General features: G+C 41.4%; 1 protein-coding gene and 1 non-coding gene across 4 annotated transcripts; both read left to right on the forward strand.

Annotated features, from left to right (window-relative positions):
• The first annotated feature begins 745 nt into the window (after nt 1-745).
• LOC146983075 (transportin-2-like) lies at nt 746-18,072 on the forward strand. Of its 3 annotated transcripts, XM_085784460.1 has the most exons (26): nt 746-1,252; nt 2,771-2,870; nt 3,272-3,347; nt 4,444-4,593; nt 4,820-4,926; nt 5,904-6,037; nt 6,724-6,805; nt 6,913-7,035; nt 7,257-7,375; nt 7,494-7,554; nt 7,731-7,902; nt 8,506-8,658; nt 9,138-9,363; nt 9,507-9,678; nt 10,255-10,341; nt 10,447-10,554; nt 10,658-10,816; nt 10,925-11,012; nt 11,196-11,294; nt 11,857-11,892; nt 12,559-12,654; nt 12,754-12,829; nt 13,358-13,457; nt 13,567-13,641; nt 14,581-14,728; nt 14,958-18,072. In XM_085784460.1, exons 2-25 carry the CDS (start codon nt 2,772-2,774, stop codon nt 14,686-14,688), a joined length of 2,706 nt encoding a protein of 901 aa, XP_085640586.1. In that variant the 5' UTR covers nt 746-1,252; nt 2,771; the 3' UTR covers nt 14,689-14,728; nt 14,958-18,072. The 3 variants fall into 3 exon arrangements, with proteins under 3 accessions (XP_085640586.1, XP_085640587.1, XP_085640588.1); XM_085784461.1 differs by lacking the exon at nt 11,857-11,892; XM_085784462.1 differs by lacking the exons at nt 746-1,252; nt 11,857-11,892 and adding an exon at nt 1,397-1,689.
• LOC146983076 (small nucleolar RNA SNORD41) lies at nt 2,573-2,643 on the forward strand. The gene has a single exon (XR_015036490.1). It is a non-coding gene; the product is annotated as a small nucleolar RNA SNORD41 (small nucleolar RNA).
• Nucleotides 18,073-18,848: the final 776 nt, after the last annotated feature.

The following is an 18,848-nucleotide window of genomic DNA, read 5'->3' on the forward strand; positions in this document are numbered from 1 at the left end:
TTGTGAATTTATAGGCAACACATTTCACCTGATATTTGATGTGAACAAAATTGATAAGCAAGACCAATTCATTTATCAATGATCTCTTTGATCTATAAAGTGCCTTCCAAACGCTAAGACACTGTGACATGACTGACTTTATTTTGTGTTTCGTGTATATACAGGATATTACAGTAAGGATGCCTAAGAACTGACTTCAAAGTAAAAAGCAATCTTCCAGCAAATGTAACGTCCAAAGAATCAGTCTGTCATCAGTGAATAAATTAATAAATTGAAGACAGTGATTAGTTTCACTTTACACGACTTTAAGGTAGGCCTAATCGGTATTGTTAGTTGACAACTATATCATGATAAATGAAAATTAAGTGTTTGTCATTTTATATGGTGTGAATAATTAGTCAAACTTAATAATAATGAATTGTTAAAAACAAATATGGTAGAAACATTAGAAATCACTGACATCCAGCCATTATCCCTGTTATCAACATCCTAAAACCACTCTAAGTGCAAAAAGTCTGTGGAGACAGGAAGGTATACAATTTTAATACAAGTTTTATTTTAACGCATTTCTTTTTATTTGTTTGTGTATTCATATACATACATACACACTGATTACTAGCTGTCTGGAGGAATGCAATTACATTCACTAGAATGTAGCATTTTATTTTGAAGTCAATCCTTGGGTGCCCTTACCGTAATGCTTAGTGTAAACACGCGCAGCACAAAAGTACGTGATACTGTGCTACGAAGTGGAGACTCATTTGACCGCTGTCGCAGAAGAGGGTGCCGTGCCACGTGTGACTTTCCGTGAGCTAGTTAACTAACTAGTCTTGTGTGTGTGGGGGTTTGCTGCGGTAACTATAATTTATTTGAGACCTAGAAATTAACACCCATCTACATAGACTAACTGTAGATATAATATCTGATTTATAAATGTGTACATTTGCTTTAACGTCATATAATTACTTTATTCTTCTTTTATATGTATGCGTGTCGACCTACTTTATTTTCTCTAATCTGTTTATTTGGTACTTTATTAATAATAACCATTATCTTTACCACATAAAAATGTGAGAGCAAGAGAGCCACATGTTCCCGAGATCTCGCGAAGTTAGCAAAAAGTGTGTTGAACGGAAGCCGCCATAGGTCAGTTTCAATCGGCGTGCTCATTTGAACCAGAAGAACCGCTACGAAGCAGCGGGGGGAGAAGAGCCGGGCCCAGTACAGATAATCCAACTATCAAGTCGACATTGTACGTACATATTCCTTCGCTTATATTTTCGACGAAACATTTGTTCTACCTTTCACGTCGATCGGAGCGCAGGTGTTTTATAAACGGCGACGGCCAAAGCAAAGCGTCCGTTAGTTAGCATTAGCCTGGCTAGTAGCGTTAGCCGTAGCATTAGCATTAGCACTCGCCAGTCAAATACTTAACGCCAGCTTGCAAAAACGTGTTCACCAACTTTGTAACTATTATTGGATGTCGGCGTTGTGTTAACCACGATACCTTACATGGCCACTCAGATATGAGATTTCTGTAAAAGGATGGCTCGGTGCGGGGCTTTCTTTGGAGAACGGATGGCGATATATTCGACTATTTTCACGCCGGGCACATTGGGAACACCCAGCCCGGAGCTGCCCTGCCTGCCGACAAGGCCTGAGCAAGAAGGGCAACTTCGGTAGCACCGGGTCGGCTGTGATCAGGCATCTGAAATGCAGCGTACGTTAACTCAGCCGGTAAATTAACCGGTTAATCGGCGTCAAAGTATGGGTTAACCAGTTGGCGCAGTTTAATGTAGCAAAGGTAAGCCACCATACAGAGGTTTAGCCTGGCTTCGAGTCTGAACAGGCGGTGCTGCTACTCACAAAGCTAACTCATATCCTGATAACTTTTTCTCCCCCCCTCCTCGACACTTCGTCGACAAACCACAGGTGAACACGACCTCTCCGGGGTTGGCGGTGCAGCAGCCGTCGCTGTGTAGGAATTTGAGCGAGAAACATTGAAACACAAAGCGTTTCCGTAACTCGCACCGGCGGACCGGGTGGCGTGGGGGTGGGGGTAGGATTAACTTGGAGCGGTTAAGCCGGGTCACAGAGATTTTAGCTGGTCGTGTTGACTAATGTCCTCGTTTTTTGTGCTGCAAGCCGATTTCCAATGACGATTTTAGGTGTTGGCATGTCTGCGCTGCGAGGCCAGCCGCTGCTGTTTGTTTTACCTCTCACATAACTGAAGTCCACCTCAACTCCTCCACCATGTGCACGGCCTCTGTCCACAGCCCATGGCCTATTCTTCTCCTTCTAGTTGGTACATGGATAGAGAGAGAGAGAGAGTTTAAAAAAAAACCAAGTAGTACAGGGGTTTATATAACTTTTTAAGATTATTCAGGGTGCCTTTTAGCAAAGTGTTACAGTGACGGATTGAAAATGCCTTGCATAGTGATCAACATTGGCATATCTTATGACACAAGGCAGGGTTAAGTGTAGCAGACTCACTGCCTCCAACTGGTCTTGGTAGCATGATCTTTATCACAATGGCTCCTGCTAGATTGCTTTCTCAAACTGCTCTTGGCCTTTGGAGATGATGCATTTCAAAAAACATCTGACCACCACTGATGGTTTTTGTATTCATACTGTCTGATCCAGAGACCACTTCCCCTATCAATGTTTCATCACTACTACTTGTATATTATCAAAACACACTGACAGAAATGTAATGAACTACACTAATGTGTGTGTGTTTTTTTTTGTTTTTTTTTAATTTTTCGTCCAGGATGGAGTGGCAGCCAGATGAGCAGGGACTCCAGCAGGTCCTCCAGCTGCTCAAAGACTCACAGTCGCCCAACACAGTCACGCAGAGAGCTGTCCAACAAGTATCCTACTACACTGAGATCCAACATTGAGAATAGTAATGCTAGTGAATTACATGTTATTAAACTGTGCCCTACAGCAATGCAAAGGGATTTTGATCTCTTTGTTTTGTTACCATCACTGGTGTCACATTTTTCTTTGGATGCCCATGTAGATATTTCTTTCCCAAGTATACAGTTAACTCTTAAATGCAGTTAATGCAAAAAAAAATGATGACAAACACAATATTTGGGGTTGATGGAAAGGCCACTCAGATGAGCAGCCGAAAACATTATGTATGTGCAAAACATCGGTTATTCCATAATGAGAAACATGTCATTTTATTTTTTGACGTAATCCACAGAATAGAGAACAAAGGTTAGTTGTGCAATCAAAGCCAAATGATCCTTAACCGTTACACCAGAAACTTGAACAACTCAACCAGTTCCCAGACTTCAACAATTATCTCATCTTTGTCTTGACACGGCTCAAAACCGAAGGTGAGTATCCAGATCTGTCTGTCTTCCAGGGACACTTGAGACTTTAGTGCGTCACTGTGTGTCTGATATCCTGGGAACTTCCTCATATTGTTAAATAGTGAAATAGTTGATATGACATACTTTTGGTGAAGAGCTGACAAAGCCAAACATTTGATAATGTTCATATTTCCATTTGTCCACATAAGATCAGCACATGGAAGTACATGTACACACCAACATGACAGACCATAACATGAATATACAATTTGACTAATGTAAACAAAAAGTTGTTTATACATTATTGTGCAAAACAAACAAATGCAACACAGCAGCTAAATAGAGCTTAAAAAGTGTCAAAATAATAGACATTTGTTCAAGACTACGGATAATTAGCTCTCTAGCTACATCTGGCATATTTACATCAAATGATTGTTTTTGTATGTTCATGAGTTTGCTTGAGGTTGTCATACGTTTTAATTAAAGTAGGCATCTTGGTATTTCATAACAGATACAGTTGTCAGGTTTAAGCACTCAGATGTTGAGCAGTCTGGATATGATGAAACACCCAGCTCATTGACACAAAATGATACATTTTGTTCCCAAACACATCTTCTGATCCAGATACTGCACCCCATCTACTGTGACTTATTCGCTATTCAGTTTTTATTTTACTTTTTGTTTGTTTTTAGCTTTGGTTTGATGGCAACTTCGCTCAAAGAAAAGTTAAATGAAAATGGTCGACTTTTAAAAATCTGCTTTTGTCAAATCTCAAATGAGAACATTGAAACCATGGTTTCCTTTAATCAATACAAAAAGGAAGGTGTAGAATAAAAGCAACTTGTGGATTTTTCTTCCTGCAGTTTCCAGTCTGTAGGTTTTTTTAACATTTGTTCAAGACCTCGGATATAAATGAGCTCTCTAGCTAAAACTGGCATATTTACATCAAATTATTGTTTTTGTATGTTCATGAATATGCAGAGTCCCATTTCAAATAAACTAATAAATGAAAATGAAGTCCAAAAATCAACGTTGGTCGTTGGCACATTTACATTGGGGCTGTCATATCGACCACTAGAGACCTCTTAACTTTTTTGTACCCTTCTTTTTGTGTGTCCAGATGAGCCGACCCGCTCTCTGAGTGGTCTGATTCTGAAGAACAATGTTAAGGCCCATTACCAGAACTTCCCACCAGCTGTTGCAGACTTCATCAAGAAGGAATGTCTCAACAACATCGGCGACCCCTCGCCACTCATCCGCGCCACTATTGGTGAGTTTATGGCTGTTATTCAACAACCAGTCCAGTTTCTCCTCCCTCCACCTCCTTGGAAATGATGCATAAAAAAAAAACACCTGAGTTCCCGTGAAGGTTTTTGTATTCATACTGTCTGATCCAGAGCTGCTGCGAATCTTGTGATCCTGTTAATTAAAAAGAAAAAAACACCACCTGAAGTCTGTCATCTTCTGCTCCCCCCAAACCCCTCTCTCTCCTCCAGGCATCCTGATCACAACTATTGCCTCCAAGGGAGAGCTACAGACATGGCCTGAGCTGCTGCCCCAGCTCTGCAACCTGCTCAACTCAGAGGACTACAACACCTGTGAGGTCTGCACATACCCCAGTCTACTTCCATTCTTTCTATGTTATGTAAAGCTGGACTGCCACTGTCGTTTATGTCCTCAACAGTCAATGAAGAGAATGTGGGAGTAGATATGTTGAGAATTACTAAAGTCCACAAAGTGAACCACCCGGGCAGATGCAACAAAACGTACAGGGAGATGTCAGTCATATGTTGTACATGTCCACTCCTGAAAAGACAACAGTGCAGGCTCATGTACGGCTGTTCCACATGGATTCAGGGCCCTTAAGAGAAAAAGCAGATGACCAAATGATATTTATTCGCTGTTAGGATGTAGAATCAGACATGAGCAGGATAGGGTTTTTGTTTTGTAATTTTATGACACTTTGAAAAACTAATTTGCTTATATAAGTAGCATATCAGCAATATTATAAGACGGTTCAGGGCAGGTGTACTTGAGGCTGAGGTAGCACCTCTGAATCTTACAGAGAGATTAGGTCAAGTTTCATTTTTGTTGTTCATGCAGCAACATCTGAAGTCCTGTTAGTTTTTACAGTGACAAATCATTGTCGTTTATTTACTGTTTAGCATTCAGTATCCACCCCAACAAAATATATAGATTTACCTCAACCCCAAACATAATCCAGTGAGGGATAAGAATGAGGATGAGATGAGAAAAGGTGTACGCTGAAGCTCATGCTTATTATGCCTACCCTTTTTACAAATGGACAAATTGACAAATAGAAGAAATAGAATGATTAATAATTAATAATCAATACTCATCCATTGTGAGGGGGCTTGTTTGACTGTATAGAAACACATTTTGTATACATGACTAAAATCATTGCCTCACACATTCAGAGGACAGTGGATGTGTGTTGCGTACATTCAGTGCCTTTTGCTCTCTCTCGTTTTATTCTCTGATGCAGTCTCATTCTCTCCTCTGTGTCCCTGTATGTTTGCGTTTGATTTGACAGCCTCTCTGTGTATGTCCGTGTCTCAGGGCTCGTTTGGAGCACTGCAGAAGATCTGCGAGGACTCGTCGGAGCTGCTGGACAGCGACGCTCTGAACAGGCCCCTCAACATTATGATACCTAAATTCCTTCAGTTCTTCAAGCACTGCAGCCCCAAGATTAGGTACAGAGGAGAAGAGAACAGGAGTCGTTTTGAATGTGACTGTAATTAGCATCTGGGTGTGATGCATTAACTAACATCTGACTGACGGTGAAGGTGTTCGTATTCATACTGTCTGATCCAGATATTCAGATCTCATTCTCACTTTACTCCCCCACACTCTGATTTACACCTTGTGTCTCGAGTTATATTAGTCGCCCACAGGATTCAGTGAGAAGTTTTTATATTTATCTTGTGGAACATACAGCAAGCTGCACAAGCTTTGTAAATACATTTCTACATTATATTTTTTGCTGTGTGGAGGAAAACTAGGAAGAAGCACAGTAGTGATGTATCTGTATCCCTACATCTGTTGGCAGAAGGGATGTTACACGGTGGATCTCTTGTTTCCACGGTTGTTTGTTACAACAGTTTGAGCATGTACAAGGTGTAGTTATTAACTAGTGATATCATCTTATCGTGATCATAACATTACTGCTCCGTACATGCGCATGGCCAAATCTCTATTTAACAGCCACACCTTTGAGTTCAGGTTTCCTTTGTGACTAATTTGGATGGGTAATAAAATGATTACAACATCGTTTTAAGTTTAGTTGCATATTAACCAGCAGGCGTGCCATACTTAAATGTGAGATTCAGCCAGATGTTGCTGCCTGTAGGAGTTTTCACACTCTCTGTCATCTCTGCAGGTCCCATGCCATCGCCTGTGTGAACCAGTTCATCATCGGCAGAGCCCAGGCTCTAATGGACCACATCGACACTTTCATAGAGGTGAGTTGCGCGTTTGAACACCGAGGACACGTCTTTCCCCTCGTCCATCCGATAAGTCATTGATCCCACAATCTTGATTTTTCCTCCTCCTCCTCCTCCCCAACCAGAGCCTGTTTGCGCTGGCGGCAGATGAAGACTCTGAGGTGCGTAAGAACGTGTGCCGGGCCCTAGTCATGCTACTGGAGGTCCGCATCGACCGCCTCATCCCCCACATGCACAGCATCATCCAGGTGAGACAGCTCCTTACCCCACACCTTTTTTTTTTTAAATTTCCAAATGAATTAGCCTTTTGCATCTGGAAATGATGACAAACCCAGCTCATTGACATACAATGATACCTTAAGTTCCTATTGTTTCTGATCCAGATTTGCCAGTTGCTATTTTTTCTTTTCTATGTAATTTGATTGAATCTATAATTGTTTCAAACATGAACCTTTCCCCGCTCTTGCAGTACATGTTGCAGCGGACCCAGGACCCTGATGAGAATGTGGCTCTCGAGGCCTGTGAGTTTTGGCTGACCCTAGCAGAACAACCCATCTGTAAGGAGATGCTGTCTGGACACCTGGTGCAGTGAGTAGCTCATTAATTATTGCAACGTAATTTGTGCCCTGAGCGGATACAGATTGATCTCATCCCATGCAGAATCGATAACCTTCACATCAACTTGTCATCCTCTCTGTCAATACAGACTGACACCTATCCTGGTAAATGGGATGAAGTACTCGGAGATCGACATCATCCTGTTAAAGGTGAGCGTTTGTTTTTTTTCTTTTTCTACAGAAATATGCCTTTTTACACACAAATCAAATTGTTAAGTGGAGGGAAATTCTAATTAAACACGTCCCTGGTTCTGGTATAAATCTGTCTGAATTAATACACATGTATGATGAAGGCTGAACCAAAACTAAACTGTGCGTCCGTCCAGGGTGATGTGGAGGAGGACGAGGCGGTACCAGACAGCGATCAGGACATCAAGCCCCGTTTCCACAAGTCGCGCACTGTCACTTTGCAGCACGAAGGAGGGGAGGGTGAGGTGGGCGAGGACATCGAGGATGATGACGACGACGACGATGACACGCTGTCAGACTGGAATCTGCGTAAGTGGAGGACAGATGCAGCTACGCGCACGGTCTTGTACTCAGACTCTGAGTCTAAATTCATTTGTTTTACGTTTTATAAGCTATATTTGCATGTTTGCTTGAGGTTGTCATACGTTTTAATTAAAGTAAGCATCTTGGTATTTCATAACAGATAACAGTTGTCAGGTTTAAACTCTCGGATGTTGAGCAGTCTGGATATGATGAAACACCCAGCTCATTGACACAAAATGATACATTTTGTTCCCAAACACATCTTCTGATCCAGATACTGCACCCCATCGACTGCGACTTAGTCATTATTCACAGTTTTATTTTACTTTTTGTTTGATGGCAACTTTGCTCAAGGAAAAGTTAAATGAAAAGGGTTGACTTTTAAATATCTGCTTTTGTCAAATCTCAAATGAGAACGGTGAAACCATGGTTTCCTGTAATCAATACAAAAAGGAAGGTGTAGAATAAAAGCAACTTGCAGATTTTTCTTCCTGCAGTTTCTAGTCTGTAGTTTTTTTTAAAGCACGGTTAGCTTTTAGTCATCTCAAACATCTACTCTCAGGTCACTTGTAGAACAACAACATTAACGGGGTTTTCTTTTTGATGTAGGGAAGTGTTCGGCCGCAGCCCTGGATGTGCTGGCTAATGTTTTCCGAGATGAGCTGCTCCCCCACCTCCTGCCGCTCCTCAAAGGCCTGCTCTTCCACCCCGACTGGGTCATCAAGGAGTCGGGCATCCTGGTATTGGGTGCCATAGCTGAAGGTGGGACTCAGTGAACAGGAACTCTGACTGGTTTTGTTATTGGAAAGCTACAAGTTACAAGCTGCAGCTGATGGTCATGGTTGAATGTCTGACTAGATGAATTGCTTTTGTACTAACACAGACCTTAAAAAAATAGATAATTATACACTGAAAATCTGTGGCATAGCACAGCTTGGTAAGGCCCATGTAGTTGGGGATGCAAAGTATATCTCTGCATGTTACAGTAGAGATAACGGTAAATCATTTTTAACTGAGTAGTTGTAGTGTAAAAATTAACATTGTCATATATTCCATACCAAAAGTAGTTCAGTCTGTAATAATTGTCCCGTGCCCCTGTAATATGAACAACAGCTCAGAAAACAGGCCACCAACAGGGCAGAGAACAAATAAAATAGCCAACAATACATAATAGTCATATGAAGACTAAAAAGGGAGGAATGATCATAACAATGCTGCTGCCCCTCCTCCCAACTCGGCAGGCTGCATGCAGGGCATGGTGCCCTACCTGCCGGAGCTGATCCCCCACCTCATCCAGTGTCTGTGCGACAAGAAGGCCCTGGTGCGCTCCATCGCCTGTTGGACCCTGAGTCGCTATGCACACTGGGTGGTCTCCCAGCCCCCAGACTCCTACCTCAAACCCCTCATGACAGAGCTTCTGAAACGCATCCTGGATGGCAACAAGAGGGTGCAAGAGGCCGCCTGCAGGTAAGCAGCTTCACAATCCCCACTCATTGATTTAATAACGATGCTTCGTCCTCATCTACCTCCTGTATTAATTATCCATCTGTTATAAGAAGTAGACGTTTAAATTGATCAGTAATACGTCCTCCATTCTGGTTTTCTGTCAGTGCGTTTGCCACCCTGGAGGAGGAGGCGTGCACAGAGCTGGTTCCCTACCTGAGCTTCATCCTGGACACCCTGGTCTTTGCCTTCGGGAAGTACCAGCACAAGAATCTCCTGATCCTCTACGATGCCATCGGGACTTTGGCGGACTCAGTGGGTCACCACCTCAACCAGCCTGTAAGTGCCTGAGAAACTTAACCTGCACTCTGTTTCTTTTTATTAAAACACATCTTGTATTTGCATGTAATAAAAAGACATGTTGTGTTTGCACATAGTATGTTTGCTTTTGCATTTATGAGCTCTCCATGCAAATGGGTGAGTAAGCAACTTGTACTTGTTGTCTTTTTCTTTTGGAACAAATGGGAACGGGCTCTCAGTATCTGGATATGATGAAACACCCAGCTCATTGACACAAAATGATACATTTTGTTCCCAAACACATCTTCTGATCCAGATACTGCACCCCATCGACGTTATTCACAGTTTTATTTTACTTTTTGTTTGTTTTTAGCTTTGGTTTGATGGGAAGGAAAAGTTAAATGAAAAGGGTCGACTTTAAAAAATCTGCTTTTGTCAAATCTCAAATGAGAACGTTGAAACCATGGTTTCCTTTAATCAATACAAAAAGGAAGGTGTAGAATAAAATCAACTTCTTCCTGCAGTTTCCAGTCTGTAGTTTTTTTTTATGCATTTGTTTCATTCGAAAAGGGAAGTGAAAACCCTGAGATCTTAACTCTTCATATTCTTTCCCAGGAATACATACAGAAGTTGATGCCCCCCCTTATTGCAAAGTGGAACGAGCTGAAGGATGAAGACAAGGATCTCTTCCCATTACTGGAGGTGAGAAGTTGAAGCGGTTTCTGTGATGTGTCCTGCTTAGTGTTTTTTTTTCCATGTCATCTCTGAGCTTAGACTCAACAAAACGTACACCTGTGTCTCTTCCAGTGTCTGTCGTCGGTAGCCACCGCGCTGCAGAGCGGCTTCCTGCCTTACTGTGAGCCTGTCTATCAGCGTTGTGTCACACTAGTCCAGAAGACACTAGCTCAGGCTATGGTGAGAAACACCCACACAAAACGAATGCGTCGCCTGCGTTAAGCAATACCGCTGTCGGAGGTGAACAGAAGACATTCAGACTTGTCTGTCCTTCCCTGCACAGATGTACAACCAGCACCCAGACCAGTACGAGGCTCCTGATAAGGATTTTATGATCGTGGCTCTAGATCTGCTGAGCGGCTTGGCAGAGGGTTTGGGCGGTAATGTGGAACAGCTCGTGGCCCGCTCCAACATCATGACTCTACTTTTCCAGTGCATGCAGGTGTGTGTGTTTTGTGGTTTCTTTCCACACATCCAGGAAGCTCCCTTCGAACCCTCACACGCAACTGTTCAAGTATAACACAAAGGTGGTTGTGTTGTGTTTTTTTAGGACACTATGCCTGAAGTGAGGCAAAGCTCTTTTGCTCTGCTGGGTGATCTAACCAAGGCCTGCTTCCTCCACGTGAAGCCTTGTATCGGTGAGTCTGCACTATCAGAGCACAGACTAAGATTACATAACCTGTCCTCTTGTATCCAGCTATCAGGGAACACCCAGGATTGACTCAGAGATACTTGATGTAGCCACAGAGTTTTTTACCCATGGAAGATGAAGCTGTAAGTGACTGAACTGTAACCAGTGTGTCTTATTTTCTCCATCCCAGCTGAGTTCATGCCGATCCTGGGGCTCAACCTAAACCCAGAGTTTATCTCTGTGTGTAACAATGCCACCTGGGCCATTGGGGAGATCTCCATGCAAATGGGTGAGAAAGCAAATCATACTTATACTTTATGTCTTTTTCTTTTGTTTAAACAGACTCTCAGTATCTGGATATGATGAAACACCCAGCTCATTGACACAAAATGATACATTTTGTTCCCAAACACATCTTCTGATCCAGATACTGCAAACCGTGTGTGATTTTTTAAAAATTCTCCGCGTGGCACAGTTCAGCATGTCATGAGTGTGCAGGTTTTTAGTGTGTGCAAGCCCGTGTGTGATCTTAGTGTAACAGTTGCAGGACCACCCTGCAGGTCTGTACAAACCACACTGTCTTTACCTTCAGCGTTAACCGTGTTCTTGGCGATTGATAGAACATAAAGCTGCAGGTGTATACAGATGTTTTTCAGACAATAATAGAGATTTAAGGTAACCTTGCCTGATGGTGAAAGTGGGTCTGTCTAAATACTAATATAACGAGATGGCGTCCTGTCGGAGCCAACTTCGTGCAGCCTGTGCATTGCGTGAACGTGTGTGTGCATGTTTACCCGGCTAGCCGTCGCAAGTGACCCAGACAGCCCAGTGACACTGTGATATTCTTACAGGCACAGGGGTCAAGCAGCAGACAGGGGATTGTCCAGGTGAGCGTAGGGATACGAGCAAACGAGTCGTCTTTCAGACCAAAGAATGCAAAATTAAATGAGATTTTTCTTTCACATATGAGATTCGCCTCAACACAAACTATCAGAAGGTACCATTATCTTGGTAACGCCAACTCCTCATTGATTTCTCTGCATCAACACAATGCTTTTGAAGTTGTAGGCACCAATATAACAATAATAACTTTCTTGAGGGTTGAATGGAGGCTTTTGTTCAGAGTGTTGCCCATGCTACAATAAACTGTGTCAAAAGAAACTTAGTGTGAAAGGTTCATTAAAAACTGTGTGTTGCAATATGTATTTTTGTTGTAAAGGGATGTTGTTACACCTCTTAGGGTTAATTATAGTATTGGTCTTGTGGGTAAGACACACAATTTGTTGACTTATATAATATCACATCGCAAAGACTTAACACAGAATATATCTTACTGGCTTTAATCATTATTTTGTGTGTGGTGAACTTTTAAACTTGGAAGAAAAGATCCTGAACGTCACTTGTTCAGTCATGGATCAGAGTTCAGTCTATGTTCATGTTTTTCTCTGTGGCGTCATAGAGCAAACGGTAGCATTGTGACCGTGACACATCCACGGTACAGATGACCCTCGGGGTATTTAATGTGCTCTTTCTCCGCGCTGTGCCGTCTCCAGGTGCAGAGATGCAGCCGTACGTGGGCTTGGTCCTGCCGCACCTGGTGGAGATCATCAATAGACCCAACACACCCAAGACCCTGCTGGAAAACACAGGTACACACAACTCTTGCATGCACAGTATATGTTTTGGCATCATCTGATGGTCACTAGTGTGTTAAGCCGAAGTGTTTTCCCTCTTGTCTCCGTGTGCAGCCATTACAATCGGCAGACTGGGCTATGTCTGTCCCCAGGAAGTGGCACCTCAGCTGCAGCATTTCATTAGACCATGGTGAGTCACTGTGTGGACTTTTAATATCTGGATATCATGAAATTTTTATATTGCAGACTGACCACAGAGGTCCCTCCTCTTGCACTTTATACAAATAAACTATAAGCTAAAGGGAGGAAAAAACCATAGGATAGAAATGTAATTCTTTCCTCAAAGCATAAGGTTATTATTTTATTCTTTGTTAAAGTATAATTTTGGGGCTTTTAGGCCTTAAATTGACAGGACATCTGTAGAGAGACAAGGAAAGGGGGAATGACATGCAGCAAGGAGCCACTGGTGGAATCGAACCCTGTCACTATTTATACCTTTTTCCTTCTTTTAAAAAAAAAAATGTTTCCCATCGGTTAAAGCAAGTGCTCAATATCTGGAAATGATGACACACCCAGCTCATTGATACAAAATGATACATTTTGTTCCCAAACACATCTTCTGATCCAGATACAGCACAATGCTTGAACTCATGTTATTTAACAACATTAAAAAGGAGCAATAAGTAAGTACTTTGCTTTATTGGCTCCTTGTCGTCAGGTGCACATCACTGAGGAATATCAGAGATAATGAGGAGAAGGACTCGGCCTTCAGGGGAATCTGTGTAATGATTGGAGTCAACCCTGCGGGAGTGGTGCAGGTCAGTTGACGTGGGTTATAACTGTTGGTGTCTGCGGGGGGGGGGGGTTACGTAACATGGTGCGCTCTGCATCTTTTGTGTGATAAAGTAACAAGACTTCTCTGTGCAGGACTTCATTTTCTTCTGTGATGCTGTGGCTTCCTGGGTCAACCCCAAGGACGACCTGAGAGACATGTTTTATAAAGTGAGTCAAGTGCTTCACCTGTGCTTTTTAGATGACTAGTGTTTGTGTCTGCTGCACGCTCCCCACTCTCTGTGATGATCATTCAATCAGACATTCGAAATCCGATTATCAAGTGTGGATGATTTTTGAGTCTGAGAAGTGTGGCTGGAGTTTGCATGTAGACACAATTACACTCCCATTTTTAATAGCAGTTTTGACATTTAGGTCAGCACAAATCATAATTCAGCATCACTTGTACAAGGCTTTTAGTAAAATATAACATGTGGCCATCAAGTGTGTGTTTGAGACAATTTTACTTTGACATTTCATGTCATCAGGAAACATTGATTACGATATATTTATATAGTATGGACATATATATTTATATTTAATTGGCAAGCCAGCATACAGCTGCTAAATCTATTTTTAGAATAGATTTTCTTGAAGCCTGTAATCCAATGGTTCTCAAAGTGTTTTTTTTTTTTACCACTTTTATTAGTATTATTTTTCCTTTACTTTTTTAAATTTTAAATTTTTAAATTTTTTTAAAACCTTTTTTTGAGAATTTTTACCACTGTTTTCTTGAAATGTTTAAATGTTTTTGTAGAAATTGTACCACTTTTTCCAAAAATCTCTTTACAATATTTCCAAAAATTCATTCAGCCATTGAATTGAATTTGAACGTGCTGTACATTGATTAAAAAAGGAACGTTCTTCAGTCTCAGAACAAATATTTGTGTTTTTCTGTTTGCTTCAAAATTTTGTCCAATGGGGGTCCGTGGTCTAATTTGTATCAATTCAGGCTCCTTGAAAAAAAAAAGTTTGAGAACCACTGCTGTAATCAGTATAAACTGCAAATGTATTCTCCTAGAAAGGAAAGCTTTGAACAGGTTTTAGCAGATAAACAGCATGTGGCTACGTGTGCATCATGATGGATTTGTTTGTTGCATTTCCTTGCAGATCCTTCATGGCTTCAAGGACCAGGTCGGGGAAGAGAACTGGCAGCAGTTCTCTGAGCAGTTCCCTCCCCTTTTGAAGGAGCGCCTGTCGGCCTGCTACGGCGTCTAACCCAACTTCCCCTGGTCCACACAGGACATCAACCTGTTAGGTACGTCTCTACGTCACAAATGCACATTTACCTCAAGTACCCCCTCGCCCCCAACTTCTGGAAATGATGACACACCCAGCTCATTGATACACAATGATACATTTTGTTCCCAAACACATCTTCTGATCCAGAATCTAGTTGAGCCATGATGTGCTTCTTTTAAAAAATGTTGTTGTTGCTGTATGATGTGATTTTAAAACTCTTTTCTCCATCCCTCTCTCTTTCTCAGGTTAATGTAGGGGAGGGTAACTGGGGAAATCATTGCACTGCCCAGATCACGGGGGAGAAACCAGAGCTGGAGGGGATGTGACTGGCCTTGACCCTCCATTCAGCGGATTGGCCCCCTTTCCCCCCCGCGCCCTGTGTGTCTCTGTGAGGGAGGGTGGGAGGAGGGTGGTGGGTGTGGGAGGGCAAACTGGGGATATACATATACCTCTCGGATTAAACGCCTCACTAAATCCAAACACACTCATAAGTGACTTTCGCCAACAGCACCGCAGGGATCCTTGATAGATGAGGGCAAAAAAACAAAAAAGAAAACAGGGGCTGGCTTCGACCTCCCCCTCCTCGATTTGATTATTCTGTTAAGATAGATTACGGCTGGGAGGGGAGGGGGGGTGGCAGATAGGTACATAATAAGGAATTATCTGAACCAGCATAGGGTGCCACAGTCCCAAATACCACAATGCACGTAGTCAGTAGAAAGACTCACAGATGTAGATGTGTTTAAACAGGCTCGTGCCAGAGGCTTAACAAAAAACAAACATGCTTTTAATATGTAATAATGCAGGAAATGTGCACAAATTTCTTTATTTTTTTGCACCTTTTCCGGCAAAGGTGCATAAACATTTGGTGTGCATATACATGGGTCTTATTCTCTTTTCACATGTACATTTAGCTGAATTTAATTTCCCTCCTCTTCCCTTGGTTGCTGAATTCCTCTCGAATCATAGGTTTCTTTTTCTTCCTTGTTTGAGGCAAAGAAGATGCAGTAGGTCTGTCCTAAGGTTTTACCACCACAGTACCAAGTCGTTGCATGGCATAATGATCACCTCCTAAAGTGACGCATGTTCGAGTGAATGTCTTGTCTCGTCGCTCTCTTGGTTTATCGCGTTGGTTGTCGTCAGTAGGCGGAGGCTGCCATCACCCGAGGCCGTCAAGTGCTTAGTTCTCTTTGTCCTCCATTCAAACCCATCATCTAATCAATGTCCTTATAGTTTTAATGGAGGCTGTGTGTATGACGACCAACTATAGGTAGATCAATACAGGAAGTCGGCTCATGTCTGATTGTTTGGAGAATCACTCACTGCAAGAAGAGTTCAAATACTGTACGCAAAGTTGAGAGTCCTTTGTGCTGCTGCTGCTTTGTTTTTTGTTTGTTTTTTTAGAGTATTTACAAAACGGACTTAATGAGAGCGATAGGACATCACCAAGAATGAATTGGTTCTTACTGATATAAATGCACTTTTTTCTTTTGTAAGAAATTTAGAATTTCACATGTAAGACATACAGTAATGATATACTGATCTTGAGATATAGTTTTTTTGATAAGTGATTTTAGGACTGTTAATGGCTTGCTAAAGTAAGCGTAATGTTGATAATGTTAAGCAATGGTAAAAATGACTAGGTAAGACTTGAGGCCTCAACATAGTTTTATAATGTAGCGCCTTCTAAAATGGATTGAATAGGATTTAAGAGGGAACCATCTTAATGACAGTATTTTGGACCCATGTCCCAGTGCGCCTGTCAATCCATATCTGTGTTTAAGGATGTCCCCGTCTCTTTAATCAGAGCTTTCTGTTAAATAGTGGCCGTTTTTGAGCCGTCGAAGCTTCTCCTCGTCATGAACACTGCATGCTTTTCAGTGAGTCTTGCTCCCTTTTTTTAGTCATTTTATAATGGGTCCCTTTTGGAGGGATCTACCTTATAAGAGCTTTGTCAATGGCAACACAATTCGCTGCTGGACTAATAAGGTACTTCTCCAGCTCGTGATAAAACTAGTGATTGTTGTTACCATATCTTCACCCGATGATACTGTGTAGGTTATGCCTGGGAATACACTGACTCTGAGTCCTAATAGTTCTCCCCTGACACTGGTTAGCTTACGTGAGAGAGTGGTGGTCTTTATCCAGCTTTATCTTTTTAGTCATTGTCCATAGTGGACGGTTGTAATGTAAGTGTGTATGGCTGTTTGCCTGTTGGTGTTTTAGTATAACGGTGTGTACGCGAGTACTGCTTAGATGTAACTTTGCACCAGCCCTACTCTAAAGTTAAGTGGGGGGGCGTAGTTTCATGCCTGGGTTGATGTGGCCAGTGGGAGAATCGATATTTGCCTGCCAGTTAACGTCATCAGTTTGTCAGGGTGTTTCAAGCTCATAACATCAAGATTTTCACTCATGGAAGATACTGATACTGATCTATTTGTGTCTGACGCAATCAAAGAAAAAGCATTTTTCTGAATATCAGGTCACTTCTACAGCATGTATTTTGTAGCATCAGCAGTGACGTGTGATCAACAAATGTGACAGATTTTTGAGTTTATTGTAGCACAAAGTTTGTCGATGTTGAGGCAAGTGTTTTTGAATCCCTGACCACTTTTTCTAAGCGGAAACGCCCCACAGATTAATAATGATGGCGTCCTGTCCAGGGGTAACTGGCAGGCGAGTGTTCAGATGTGAGCTGGCCGCTCATCCGTCAGAGGCTGGACAGATGTTCTAGGAGCAGCAGCTGGTGAGGCATTCATTACACGAATGTTTCAGAGGGATGACGCTCCTGTGCCACAAAGAATTGGTCAAAAGTTTAGGCTTTACCACTCCTCGCCATGTTGTGATACACTAAGCTATCTACAGAAGTAAATTTGAATGCAAGTTGTCCACAAGTTGGTTTTTTCTTTGTTTTTGTTTTTTATTTTAATTTTTTATTTTGATGCACATGTGACAGTTTTGTTTTTATTTATTTATTTTGTTTTTTTATTTTTTTATTGTTGATTTTTATTTTTTTATTTTTTGTGCCCCAGAGCACAAATTGTTTTGGACTTTAAAAGTTTTTTTTTTTTTTTTTTCATTTTTATTCTTTTTATTTAAAGAATATTTTGTTTTCGTTGTTTTATAGCGGACCATTTGATTATGTTAAAGTTGTGGTTGGACTGAAGGAGAGTCGGTGCTTGGTGCATACCTTAGGGAAGAATGTGGAAAACTAATTCATAACTTGTTTCAATCTGATATCAAGGCTGGCAATTGAATTTGATGTAGTACCTTTATTTCGCTGAACTGTGGTGCAGGTGGGATTTATCCCTTTTTATTTAATTTTTGTGAATAGGGGAAAATAAAGTTTTTTTCTATTAAGCTTTGAGTCATCGAGTGAATTCTTTTGTATTCTGTGTGATCAACTTTGTGTTCATAAATTTGTTTAAGGCTTTAAACCTGAGTTCATTTTAATCAGACAACAATGTAAACTTTTAGACACTTGCTTCCCCTTGACTTCTCCTTTGCCAATGAATTACGGTAGTCAACATTTGAATGTGATTCAATGCACCTGAATAAGACATTACTGAGGTTAGATAATCTCATTCAAACATCACTCAAATTCATTCTTACACATTTATATGGTATATAAAATATGAGGGGATAATATGAATGCATTGTTTAAGTTGAATGAATATCCATCCAGTAATTGAAGATATTTTGCAAAATGTCAAGCATGTGGTGGTACAGGTAAAGTCAGAGTAAAAAGTTTGTAGGAATGGAATCAAACCCAGGTTGCCATTATACTTCAGAGGCCATGCATGGGTTAAATAAAAGTATATATTTCTGCTGCTTTTAACTTTAATGTTAGTTGATAATATACAAATTGTTTCCAGATATTCAACTTTGGAACAACCTCTTACAGACTGCCAACAGTGAGTATTTTTGCACTTTTGAACTTGCACAATGCACTGACTTTTGTCGATCTTCTCTGGCGTAGGCTACTCGGCAACACTGAACAACGGGCTAACAAAAGTTTTGTTTCAGAAAATCTTGAGATTTGGAAATCGAAAATGAATAAATGTGGGCCTTTACATTTAGAATATAATCTGGTATCCCTATAAGCCTGTCATAAATGTTTGTTTCTATAATTAGTA

This window comes from Trachurus japonicus, chromosome 8 (genome assembly GCF_045865225.1).
Source record: "Trachurus japonicus isolate A0001 chromosome 8, Traja_1.0".
In the NCBI taxonomy this organism is placed as follows: domain Eukaryota; kingdom Metazoa; phylum Chordata; class Actinopteri; order Carangiformes; family Carangidae; genus Trachurus; species Trachurus japonicus.

Coding starts and splice junctions, on each gene's coding strand:
- LOC146983075 (XM_085784460.1), top strand. CDS start 2,772: ATGGAGTGGCAGCCAGATGAGCAGGGACTCCAGCAGGTCCTCCAGCTG. Junction 2,871..3,271: donor CGCAGAGAGCTGTCCAACAA/GTATCCTACTAC, acceptor CCGTTACACCAG/AAACTTGAACAACTCAACCA. Junction 6,038..6,723: donor CACTGCAGCCCCAAGATTAG/GTACAGAGGAGA, acceptor TCATCTCTGCAG/GTCCCATGCCATCGCCTGTG.